The 13,359-nt window shown below is 42.4% G+C and overlaps 1 protein-coding gene across 1 annotated transcript in view; it reads left to right on the plus strand.

Moving 5' to 3' along the window:
- The first annotated feature begins 731 nt into the window (after window positions 1–731).
- LOC131383746 (uncharacterized) overlaps window positions 732–13,359 on the plus strand; it is a 41,451-nt gene continuing 28,823 nt past the window's right edge. The window contains exons 1-3 of the mRNA XM_058440385.1: window positions 732–793; window positions 1,881–2,021; window positions 12,171–12,305. Coding sequence (XP_058296368.1) covers window positions 783–793; window positions 1,881–2,021; window positions 12,171–12,305 — 287 coding nt within the window. The 5' untranslated portion in view covers window positions 732–782. The remainder of the gene's footprint in view (window positions 794–1,880; window positions 2,022–12,170; window positions 12,306–13,359) is intronic.

Raw genomic sequence — 13,359 nt, forward strand, 5'->3', positions numbered from 1 at the left:
CTTAGGAAGATTGGGATGCTGGAGTGGATTAGTCACTTTAGACCTACTTATCCAAGCTGGGAGGGTCCAGAAGACATACCCTTCACCAATACTTTGCAAAACAGATTCATGAGGGCAGTATCTGCATCCTTGAAGAGCTCTGTGATTGCTCTTCTGTGTGTGCCAGATCTAACAGTGGGAACCACAGTCACTCAACTACAAAATTGCAAAATTGCAATGGGAATAATTGGATCCCGAGGTGGCATGAGCCAAGTGGCGGCACTCAACCATCAAAGGCAAGGTGGGCATAGCTACCATAATGGACAGCAGAGGCAAAGCAGCAATCAGAATAGTCTGACTCATGTAGAGCTCTGGCACTGGCTAGTTAATTACAGTGTTCCTAAAAGTGAAATTGATAGGAAGCCCACTGCATTCTTACTTAATTTATATAAGTAGAAAACTTCCAGGCCGAGTGGACAAAAGACTAATTTGAATTATATAAACAGAGAATCACGGCCCCTCAATTTCCAGACTTGAACCAGTTTACAGACCTAGAACCCCTTCAATGAAGAGGAGGCCAGGTCTCCTTGAGGAATGACCCCACTACACTACCAACAATTTATGCTGTTAATCTTTCTCCCATCCTTCCCCAAGGAGACCTCTGGCCTTTTACCAGGATAACTGTGCATTGGGGAAAGGGAAATGATCAGATATTTTGAGGACTACTGGACACTGGCTCTGAGCTGACATTGATTTCAGGGACCTAAAACATCATTGTGGCCTCCCAGTAAAAGTAGAGGCTTATGGAGATCAGGTAATTAATGGAGTTTTAGCTTTTGTCTGACTTACAGTGGGTCCAGTGGGTCCCTGGACTCATCCTGTGGTCATTTCCCCAGTGCTGGAATGCATAATTGGCATAGACATACTTTGCATCTGGCAGAACCCCCACAGTGGCTCCCTGACTGGTAGGGTGAGGGCTATTATGGTGAGAAAGGCCAAATGGAAGCCATTAGAGCTGCCTTTACCTAGAAAAATAGCAAATCAAAAACAATATCACATCCCTGGAGGGACTGTAGAGATTAGTGCCACCATCAAAACCTTGAAAGATGCAGGGTTGGTGATTCCTACTACATCCCAGTTCAACTCTCTTATTTGGCCTGTGAAGAAGACAGATGGATATTGGAGAATGACAGTGGATTATCATAAGCTTAACCAAGTGGTGACTCCGATTACAGCTACTGTACCAGAAGTGGTTTCATTGCTTGAGCAAATTAACACATCTCTTGGTACCTGGTATGCAGCCATTGATTTGGCAAATGCCTTTTTCTCCATTCCTGTCCATAAGGCCCACCAGAAGCAATTTACCTTCAGCTAGCAAGGCCAGCAATATCCTATCTTGGGGGTATATAAACTGTCCAGCTTTGTGTCATAATCTTGTTTGGAGAGATCTTGATCACTTTTTCCTTCCACAAGATATCAAACTGGTCCATTACATTGATGACATTATGCTGATTGGACCCAGTGAGCAAAAAATAACAAACACACTGGATTTGTTGGTGAGACATTTGTATGCCAGAGGATGGGAAATAAATCTGACTAATATTCAGGGACCTTCTACCTCAGTAAAATTTCTAGGGGTCCAGTGGTTGGGGCCTGTTGAGATATTCCTTCTAAGGTGAAGGGTAAGTTCTGCATTTGGCCCTTTCTTTTTTTTTTTTTTTAGAACATGGGTTTCCTTTATTTACAGTCAGTACAGTTTGAATGAGATACGCTATTGCTATACTCACATTTCATCATAAAATAATCAATTAGATGCCTCAATTATTTTTCATGCAGAAAAATATCATCAACATATGGCAAGATACTCTGGTATTATAATTTTTTTTTTTTTTTTTTTTTAGACAGGGTCTCGCTCTTTCACCCAGGCTGGAGTGCAGTGCGCAATCTCAACTCACTGCAAGTCCCACCTCCTGGGTTCACGCCATACTCCTGCCTCAGCCTCCCGAGCAGCTGGGACTACAGGTGCCCACCACCACGCCCAGGTAATTGTTTGTATTTTTAGTAGAGACGGGGTTTCACCGTGTTAGCCAGGATGGTCTCGATCTCCTAACCTCGTGATCCACCCGCCTCAGCCTCCCAAAGTGCTGGGATTACAAGCGTGAGCCACCGTGCCTGGCCTGTATTCTAAATGTTGAATAGAAATTACAACCCATAACTAACATCAATACCAATTTAATTATGCATTTTTATCATAGTTTTTATTATTATTATTATTATACTTTAGGTTTTAGGGTACATGTGCACAATGTGCAGGTTTGTTACATATGTATCCATGTGCCATGTTGTTTTGCTGCACCCATTAACTCGTCATTTAGCATTAGGTATATCTCCTAATGCTGTCCCTCCCCCCTCCTCCCACCCCACAACAGTCCCCAGAGTGTGATGTTCCCCTTCCTGTGTCCATGAGTTCTCATTGTTCAATTCCCACCTATGAGTGAGAACATACGGTGTTTGGTTTTTTGTCCTTGCGATAGTTTACTGAGAATGATGTTTTCCAGTTTCATCCATGTCCCTACAAAGGACATGAACTCATCATTTTTTATGGCTGCATAGTATTCCATGGTGTATATGTGCCACATTTTCTTAATCTAGTCTATCGTTGTTGGACATTTGGGTTGGTTCCAAGTCTTTGCTATTGTGAATAGTGCCACAATAAACATATGTGTGCATGTGTCTTTATAGCAGCATGATTTATAGTCCTTTGGGTATGTACCCAGTAATGGGATGGCTGGGTGAAATGGTATTTCTAGTTCTAGATCCCTGAGGAATCGCCACACTGACTTCCACAATGCTTGAACTAGTTTACAGTCCCACCAACAGTGTCAAAGTGTTCCTATTTCTCCACATCCTCTCCAGCACCTGTTGTTTCCTGACTTTTTAATGATAGCCATTCTAACTGGTGTGAGATGTTATCTCACTGTGGTTTTGATTTGCATTTCTCTGATGGCCAGTGATGATGAGCATTTTTTCATGTGTTTTTTGGCTGCATAAATGTCTTCTTTTGAGAAGCGTCTGTTCATGTCCTTCGCCCACTTTTTGATGGGGTTGTTTGTTTTTTTCTTGTAAATTTGTTTGAGTTCATTGTAGATTCTGCATATTAGCCCTTTGTCAGATGAGTAGGTTGCAAAAATTTTCTCCCATTCTGTATGTTGCCTGTTCACTGTGATGGTAGTTTCTTTTGCTGTGCAGAAGCTCTTTAGTTTAATTAGATCCCATTTGTCAATTTTGGCTTTTGTTGCCATTGCTTTTGGTGTTTTAGACATGAAGTCCTTGCCCACGCCTATGTCCTGAATGGTATTGCCTAGATTTTCTTGTAGGATTTTAATGGTTTTAGGTCAAACATTTAAGACTTTAATCCATCTTGAATTAATTTTTGTATAAGGTGTAAGGAAAGGATCCAGTTTCAGCTTTCTACAGATGGCTAGCCAGTTTTTCCAGCACCATTTATTAAATAGGGAATCCTTTCCCCATTTCTTGTTTTTGTCAGGTTTGTCAAAGATCAGATAGTTGTAGATATGCGGCATTATTTCTGAGGGCTCTGTTCTGTTCCATTGATCTATGTCTCTGTTGTGGTACCAGTACCATGCTGTTTTGGTTACTGTAGCCTTGTAGTATAGTTTGAAGTCAGGTAGCGTGATGCCTCCAGCTTTGTTCTTTTGGCTTAGGACTGACTTGGCGATGCGGGCTCTTTTTTGGTTCCATATGAACTTTAAAGTAGTTTTTTCCAATTCTGTGAAGAAAGTCATTGGTAGCTTGATGGGGATGGCATTGAATCTATAAATTACCTTGGGCAGTATGGCCATTTTCATGATATTGATTCTTCCAACCCATGAGCATGGAATGTTCTTCCATTTGTTTGTATCCTCTTTGATTTCATTGAGCAGTGGTTTGTAGTTCTCCTTGAAGAGGTCCTTCACATCCCTTGTAAGTTGGATTCCTAGGTATTTTATTCTCTTTGAAGCAATTGTGAATGGGAGTTCACTCATGATTTGGCTCTCTGTTTGTCTGTGATTGCTGTACAAGAATGCTTGTGCTTTTTGTACATTGATTTTGTATCCTGAGACTTTGCTGAAGTTGCTAATCAGCTTAAGGAGATTTTGGGCTGAGACGATGGGGTTTTCTAGATATACAATCATGTCATCTGCAAAGAGGGACAATTTGACTTCCTCTTTTCCTAATTGAATACCCTTTATTTCCTTCTCCTGCCTGATTGCCCTGGCCAGAACTTCCAACAATATGTTGAATAGGAGTGGTGAGAGAGGGCATCCCTGTCTTGTGCCAGTTTTCAAAGGGAATGCTTCCAGTTTTTGCCCATTCAGTATGATATTGGCTGTGGGCTTCTCATAGATAGCTCTTATTATTTTGAGATACATCCCATCAATACCTAATTTATTGAGAGTTTTTAGCATGAAGGATTATTGAATTTTGTCAAAGGCCTTTTCTGCATCTATTGAGAAAATCATGTGGTTTTTGTCTTTGTTTCTGTTTATATGCTGGATTACATTTATTGATTTGCGTATGTTGAACCAGCCTTGCATCCCAGGGATGAAGCCCACTTGATCGTGGTGTATAAGCTTTTTGATGTGCTGCTGGATTCGGTTTGCCAGTATTTTATTGAGGATTTTTGCATCAATGTTTATCAAGGATATTAGTCTGAAATTCTCTTTTTTGGTTGTGTCTCTGCCAGGCTTTGGTATCAGGACGATGCTGGCCTCATAAAATGTGTTAGGGAGGATTCCCTCTTTTTCTATTGATTGGAATAGTTTCAGAAGGAATGGTACCAGCTCCTCCTTGTACCTCTGGTAGAATTCAGCTGTGAATCCATCAGGTCCTGGACTCTTTTTGATTGGTAAGCTATTGATTATTGCCACAATTTCAGAGCCTGTTATTGGTCTATTCAGAGATTCAACTTCTTCCTGGTTTAGTCTTGGGAGGGTGTATGTGTCGAGGAATTTATCCATTTCTTCTAGATTTTCTAGTTTATTTACATAGAGGTGTTTGTAGTATTCTCTGATGGTAGATTGTATTTCTGTGGGATTGGTGGTGATATCCCCTTTTTCATTTTTTATTGCATCTATTTGATTCTTCTCTCTTTGCCTCTTTATTAGTCTTGCTAGCAGTCTATCAGTTTTGTTGATCTTTTCAAAAAAACCAGCTCCTGGATTCATTAATTTTTTGAAGGTTTTTTTGTGTCTCTATTTCCTTCAATTTCTGCTCTGATTTTAGTTATTTCTAGCCTTCTGCTAGCTTTTGAATGTGCTTGCTCTTGCTTTTCTAGTTCTTTTAATTGTGATGTTAGGGTGTCAATTCTGGATCTTTCCTGCTTTCTCTTGTGGGCATTTAGTGCTATAAATTTCCCCCTACACACTGCTTTGAATGTGTCCCAGAGATTCTGGTATGTTGTGTCTTTGTTCTCGTTGGTTTCAAGGAACATCTTTATTTCTGCCTTCATTTCATTATGTACCCAATAGTCATTCAGGAGCAGGTTGTTCAGTTTCCATGTAGTTGAGTGGTTTTGAGTGAGTTTCTTAATCCTGAGTTCTAGTTTGATTGCACTGTGGTCTGAGAGACAGTTTGTTATAATTTCTGTTCTTTTACATTTGCTGAGGAGAGCTTTACTTCCAACTATGTGGTCAATTTTGGAATAGGTGTGGTGTGGTGCTGAAAAAAATGTATGTTCTGTTGATTTGGGGTGGAGAGTTCTGTAGATGTCTATTAGGTCCACTTTGTGCAGAGCTGAGTTCAATTCCTGGATGTCCTTGTTAACTTTCTGTCTTGTTGATCTGTCTAATGTTGACAGTGGGGTGTTAAAATCTCCCATTATTATTGTGTGGGAGTTTAAGTCCCTTTGTAGATCACTCAGGACTTGCTTTATGAATCTGGGTGCTCCTGTGTTGGGTGCATATATATTTAGGATAGTTAGCTCTTCTTGTTGAATTGATCCCTTTACCATTATGTATTGGCCTTCTTTGTCTCTTTTGATCTTTGTTGGTTTAAAGTCTATTTTATCAGAGATTAGGATTGCAACCCCTGCCTTTTTTTGTTTTCCATTTGCTTGGTAGATCTTCCTCCATCCTTTTATTTTGAGTCTATGTGTGTCTCTGCATGTGAGATGCGTTTCCTGAATACAGCACACTGACGGGTCCTGACTCTTTATCCAGGTTGCCAGTCTGTGTCTTTTAATTGGAGCATTTAGCCCATTTACATTTAAAGTTAATATTGTTATGTGTGAATTTGATCCTGTCATTATGATGTTAGTTGGTTATTTTGCTCGTTAGTTGATGCAGTTTCTTGCTAGCCTTGATGGTCTTTACAATTTGGCATGTTTTTGCAGGGGCTGGTACTGGTTGTTCCTTTCCATGTTTAGTGCTTCCTTCAGGAGCTCTTTTAGGGCAGGCCTGGTGGTGACAAAATCACTCGGCGTTTGCTTGTCTGTAAAGTATTTTATTTCTCCTTCACTTATGAAGCTTAGTTTGGCGGGATAGGAAATTCTGGGTTGAAAATTCTTTTCTTTAAGAATGTTGAATATCGGCCCCCACTCTCTTCTGGCTTGTAGAGTTTCTGCGGAGAGATCAGCTGTTAGTCTGATGGGCTTCCCTTTGTGGGTAACCCGACCCTTCTCTCTGGCTGCCCTTACCATTTTTTCCTTCATTTCAACTTTGATGAATCTGACAATTATGTGTCTTGGAGTTGCTCTACTCGAGGAGTATCTTTGTGGCGTTCTCTGTATTTCCTGAATCTGAATGTTGGCCTGCCTTGCTAGATTGGGGAAGTTCTCCTGGATAATATCTTGCAGAGTGTTTTCCAACTTGGTTCCATTCTCCCCGTCATTTTCAGGTACATCAATCAGATGTAGGTTTGGTCTTTTCACATAGTCCCAAATTTCTTGGAGGCTTTGTTCGTTTCTTCTTATTCTTTTTTCTCTTAACTTCCCTTCTCGCTTCATTTCATTCATTTCATCTTCCATCACTGATACCCTTTCTTCCAGTTGATCGCGTCGGCTACCAATGCTTCTGCAATCTTTGCGTAGTTCTCGATACTTGGCTTTCAGCTCCATCAGCTCCTTTAAGCCCTTCTCTCCACTGGTTATTCTAGTTATCCATTCGTCTAATTTTTTTTCTAAGTTTTTAACTTCTTTGCTATTGTTTTGAATTTCCTCCCGTAGCTCGGAGTAGTTTGATCGTCTGAAGCCTTCTTCTCTCAACTCGTCAAAGTCATTCTCCGTCCAGCTTTGTTCTGTTGCTGGTGAGGAACTGTGTTCCTTTGGAGGAGGAGAGGTGCTCTGCTTTTTAGAGTTTCCAGTTTTTCTGCTCTGTTTTTTCCCCATCTTTGTGGTTTTATCTACTTTTGGTCTTTGATGATGGTGATGTACAGATGGGTTTTTGGTGTGGATGTCCTTTCTGTTTGTTAGTTTTCCTTCTACCAGACAGGAGCCTCAGCTGCAGGTCTCTTGGAGTTTGCTAGAGGTCCACTCCAGACCCTGTTTGGCTGGGTGTCAGCAGCGGTGGCTGCAGAACAGCGGATTTTTGTGAGACCACAAATTCAGCTGTCTGATAGTTCCTCTGGAAGTTTTGTCTCAGAGAAGTACCCGGCCGAGTGAGGTGTCAGTCTGTCCCTACTAGGGGGTGCCTCCCAGTTAGGCTGCTCGGGGGTCAGCGACCCACTTTAAGAGGCAGTCTGTCCATTCTCAGATCTCCAGCTGTGTGCTGGGAGAACCACTACTCTCTTCAAAGCTGTCACTCAGACAGGGACATTTAAGTCTGCAGAGGTTCCTGCTGAATTTTTGTTTGTCTGTGCCCTGCCCCCAGAGGTGGAGCCTACAGAGGCAGGCAGGCCTCCTTGAGCTGTGGTGGGCTCCACCCAGTTCGAGTTTCCTGGCTGCTTTGTTTACCTAAGCAAGCCTGGGTAATGGCGGGCGCCCCTCCCCCAGCCTCTCTGCTGCCTTGCAGTTTGATCTCAGACTGCTGTGCTAGCAATCAGCGAGACTCTGTGGGCATAGGACCCTCCATGCCAGGTGCGGGACACAATCTCCTGGTGTGCCGTTTTCCAGGCCCGTTGGAAAAGCGCGGTATTAGGATGGGACTGACCCGATTTTCCAGGTGCCGTCTGTTACCCCTTTCTTTGACTAGGAAAGGGAACTCCCTGACCCCTTGCACTTCCCAAGTGAGGCAATGCCTCGCCCTGCTTCGGCTCGCGCACAGTGCACTGCACTGACTGTCCTGCACCCACTGTTTGGTACTCCCTAGTGAGATGAACCCGGTACCTCAAACTGAAATGCAGAAATCACCCGTCTTCTGTGTCGCTCAGGCTGGGAGCTGTAGACCGAAGCTGTTCCTATTTGGCCATCTCGGCTCCACCCCCCCTTTTTTTTTTTTGAGACGGAGTCTCGCTCTGTCACCCAGGCTGGAGTGCAGTGGCGCAATGTCGGCTCACTGCAAGCTCCGCCTCCCGGGTTCACGCCATTCTCCTGCCTCAGCCTCTCCGAGTAGCTGGGACTATAGGCACCCGCCACCATGCCCGGCTAATTTTTTTGTATTTTTAGTAGAGACGGGGTTTCACCGTGGTCTCGATCTCCTGACCTCGTGATCCGCCCGCCTCGGCCTCCCAAAGTGCTGGGATTACAAGCATGAGCCACTGGGCCCGGCCTGCATTTGGCCCTTTCTACAACAAGGAAAGAGGCATAACACCTAATGGGCCTATTCAGATTTTGAAGACAACATATTCCTCATTTGGATGTGTTATTCTGGCTCATTTATTGAGTGACCCAAAAGGCTGCCACTTTTGAGTGAGTTCCAAAACAGGAGAAGGCTCTGGAACAGGTCCAGGCTGCTGTGCAAGCTTTTCTTCCATTTGGGCCATAGGAGCCAGCAGATCCAATGGTGCTTGAAGCATCAGTGGCAGAGAGGAATGTTGTTGGGAGCCTTTGGCAGGCCCTCATAGGTGAATCACAATGGAGACCTCTAGGATTGTGGAGCAAGGCCCTGCTATCTTTTGCAGATAACTACTCTCCTTTTGAGAGACAGCTCTTGGCCTGTTACTGGGTTTTGGTGGAAACTGAATATTTGCCTATGGGTCATCAAGTTACCATGCAACCTGAATTGTCTATCATAAACTGGGTGATTTCTGACCCATCTAGCCCTACAGTGGGGCACGCACAGCAGCATTCCATCCTCAAATGGAAGTGGTGTATACGTAATTGGGCTTGAGTAGGTCCTGAAAGCACAAGTAAGTTACATGAGGAAGTGGCTCAAATGCCTATGTACTCCACTCCTGCAACCCTGCCTTCTCTCCCCTAGCCTGCACTGATGGTCTCATGGGGAGTTCTTTATGATCAGTTGACAGAGAAAGAGAAGACTAGTGCCTGGTTCACAGATGGTTCTGCATGACATGCAGGCACCACCCAAAAGTGGACAGCTGCAGCAATATAACCTCTTTCTAGGACATCCCTGAATGACAGTGGTGAAGGAAAATCTTCCCAGTGGGCAGAACTTTGAGCAGTGCACCTGGCTGTGCACTTTGCATGGAAGGAAAAATGGCCAGATGTGAAATTATATACTGTAGCCAATGGTTTGGCTGGCTGGTTAGTGACTTGCAAGAAACATGACTGGAAAATTAGTGACAAAGAAATTTGGGAAATAGGTGTGTGGATGGACCTCTCTGAGTGGTCAAATACTGTGCCATTTGTATCCTATGTGAATGTTCACCAACAGGTGACCTCAGCAGAGGAGGATTTTAATAATCAAGTGAATAGGATGACTCATTCTGTGGACACCACTCAGCCTCTATTCCCAGCCACCCCTGTAATTGCCCAAGGGGCCCATGAACAAAGTGGCCATGGTGGCAGGGATGGAAGTTACACATGAGCTCCGCAACATAGACTTCCACTCACTGAGGCTGACCTGGCTACGGCCACTGCTGAGTGCCCAATTTGCCAGCCGCAGAGACCAACACGAAGCCCTTGATATGGCACCATTCCTTGGGGTGATCAGCCAGCTAATTGGTGGCAGGTTCATTATATTGGACCTCTTCCATCATGGAAAGGACAGCAGTTTGTCCTCACTGGAATAGACACTTACTCTGGATATGGGTTTGCCTATCCTGCACACAATGCTTCTGTCAAGACTTCCATTCATGGACTCACAGAATGCGTTATCCACCATCTAAAATCATGGTATTCCACATAGCATTGCCTCTGACCAAGGCACTCACTTTACAGCTAAAGAAGTGTGGCAGTGTGCTCATACTCATGGAATTCACTGGTCTTACCATGTTCCCCATCATCCTGAAGCAGGTGGAATGGCCTTTTGAAGTCACACTTACAACACCAACTATGTGACAATACTTTGCAGGGCTGGGGCAAAGTTATCCAGAGGGCTGTGTATGCTGTGAATCAGCATCCGATATATGGTACTGTTTCTCCCATAGCCAGGATTCACAGGTCCAGAAATTAAGGGGTGGAAGTGGAAGTGGCACCACTCACAATCACCTCTAATGACACACTAGCAAAAATTTTGTTTCCTCTTCCCATGACATTATGTTCTGCTGGCCTAGAGGTCTCAGTTCAAGAGGGAGGAATGCTGCCAACAGGGGACACAATAACGATTCAATTTAACTGGAAGTTAAGATTGCCACCCGGACACTTTTCCTACCTAAGTCAACAGGCTAAGAAGGGAGTTACAGCATTGGTTGGGGTGATTTTCCCAGACTATCAAGGTGAAATCAGTCTACTACACCACAGTGAAGCTAAGGAAGAGGATGTGTGGAATACAGGAGTTAGGACATCTTTTAGTTTTACCATGCCCTGTGATGAGGGTCAATGGGAAACGACAACAGTCCTATTCAGGCAGGACTGCAAATGGGTTCCAGACCCCTCAGGAATGAAGGTTTGGGTCACTCCACCAGGTAAAAAACCATGACCTGCTGAGGTGCTTGCTGAAGTCAAAGAGAATACAGAATGGGTAGTAGAAGAAGGCAGTCATCAATGCCAGCTACGACCACGTGACCAGTTGCAGAAATGAGGACGATAATTGTCATGAGTATTTCCTCCTTATTTTGTTAAGAACATGTTTGTGCATTTATACACTTGTACTAAGAAAATATCTTCATTTTATTTACTTTTTTATTCATCATATAAGATTATTGACCTTATACTAGCATTTAAGTGTTGTTAATTTTATGTAATAGCATTTGGGTTGGAATTGGTGCATTTCCAGTTGTACGAAGAATAGTTGCATTATGTTAGGTGTAATTATGACATTATTATTGTCTTTGTTTGAAGATTGTGTATGATTTCAGATGCATATGGGTTCAAGTTGACAAGGGGAGGACTTGTGATGGTTAGTATTGCCAACTTGATTGGAGTGAAGGATGCAGAGTATTGTTTCTGGGTGTGTCTGTGAGGGTGTTGTCAAAGGATATTAACATTTGAGTCAGTGGACTGGGAAAGGCAGACCCACCCTCAATCTGGGTGAGCACATTCTAATCAACTGCCAGTGAGGCCAGTTAAAGCAGGCAGAAGAACGTGGGAAGACTAGACTGGTTTAGTCTTCTGGCCTACATCTTTCCCCCATGCTGAATGCTTCCTGCCATCGAATATCGGACTCCAAGTTCTTCAGCTTTGGTACTCAGACTGGCTTCCTTGCTCCTCAGCTTGCAGACGGCCTACTGTGGCACCTCACCTTGTGATTATGTGAGTCAATACTCCTTAATAAACTCCCCTTTATATATACATCTATTAGTTCTGTCCCTCTAGAGAACCCTAATGTAGGTGTTATTATCATTCCCCTTTTAAAGATGAATAAATCAAAACAGAGAGGGTAAGTAGCCTGCCCAGGATCACACAGGTTTTAAGACAGTGACACCTGAGGATAGGTTGGGTACCATGCTTGCTAACCCTATAGGGCAGTGACTTCACTCTGCAACCTTATGAAGCCCTCTGAATAATTACCTCATTTTTATTTTTTAGAATTTCACGGGTGACCTAAATAACCACTAGGTGTTTTAGTTTCCTAGTTTGCATTTTTGCCTAACTTAAAGATTTCAGGTCATTGAATTTCATTTGCTTATACTTTTTTGTTTGCTTGTTTAAATCAATTTTGCTTCTTGGAAAAAACAAGCCTTGTTTTCCTCAGAGCTCTAGAAACCAACAAGCGTATGCAAACCACAGCCACGTACCTCTTGCTTGCTGAAAGGATCCTGAGAGAAAAGCAAGACAAAGAAATACAGATGAGCTCTGCAAGCCCTAGAAATAGCAAGGCCCAGCTCAGGTGAGAAAACAAATCTTCACTGATGTTAGTAAGTTTAAAGTTTGGAAATAGTAAACTTTTTTTTGTTGTTGTTAATGCTTCCTAACTTTGTGAGGCTAGAGAGTACAAATAGTGATCCCAACTTCCTGACTCAGCTTCCTGATCTGTAAAATGGGAGTAATAATCCTCTCTACCTCATGGGATTGTGGTGAAAGATATGCAAATCAATAGATGTGAAGTACTTAGGACAGGGCTCCATGTGTTTGTTGCCATTGCTATGAATTTTCACCACCGTTATTGTCTTCAGGAATAAATGACTCCCCTTCTCTCTTCCTTCCTCTACCTCTTCCTCTCTTCCTCTCTTCCAGCTCCTCCTCCTCTCTCCTCATCTTCCCACCTTTTTTTTTGCCATATTACTTTCCACTTAAAATCAAAACATAGAAAGGGTTTATTTTTTGAGCTCATCACTATGAAATTTATTTAGAATTTATCTTTATCCATTTAGATATAGGTAATTTGTAGAACTGTAGTAAAACTGAAGGGTATTCCCAATTCTGAATAAATCTTATTTGTGCATCCAAATATGTATATTTATTACTGTTATAAGGTCTATATAATTATTATTATCGTGTAATTATTATTATTGAAAAAGATAAATGTATAATTTGTTATATTATTATTATTGAAAATTTGTTATGAGAATAATTATTATTGTCTCTTAGGATTCTTTCAGCAAGAAAGAAATAAGTGGCTGCAATGTGGGTATACCTGTTGGTTTCCAGGACTCTAAGGAAAACAAAGTTTATTTTTTACAAGAGGCATAATTGATTTAATGAAGCAAACAAAAAAATACTAGCAAAATTCAATGACTTGGAATCTTTAAATTATGCAAAAACACAAACTAGGGGTCAAAACACCTAGTAATTACGTAGGTCACTCTTGACTCTTGAAATTCTAAAAACAACTGCATAAAAATGTTCATATTAGAAAATCCAAAATGCTGATGGTGAGATGGATGTCAGTGTCAGATGCATAAGAAAAGGTAATGAGTAAAAAGGGAAAGGTAAATGAAGCT

The sequence above is a fragment of the Hylobates moloch genome, unplaced genomic scaffold, assembly GCF_009828535.3.
Source record: "Hylobates moloch isolate HMO894 unplaced genomic scaffold, HMol_V3 SCAFFOLD_6, whole genome shotgun sequence".
In the NCBI taxonomy this organism is placed as follows: Eukaryota; Metazoa; Chordata; class Mammalia; order Primates; family Hylobatidae; genus Hylobates; species Hylobates moloch.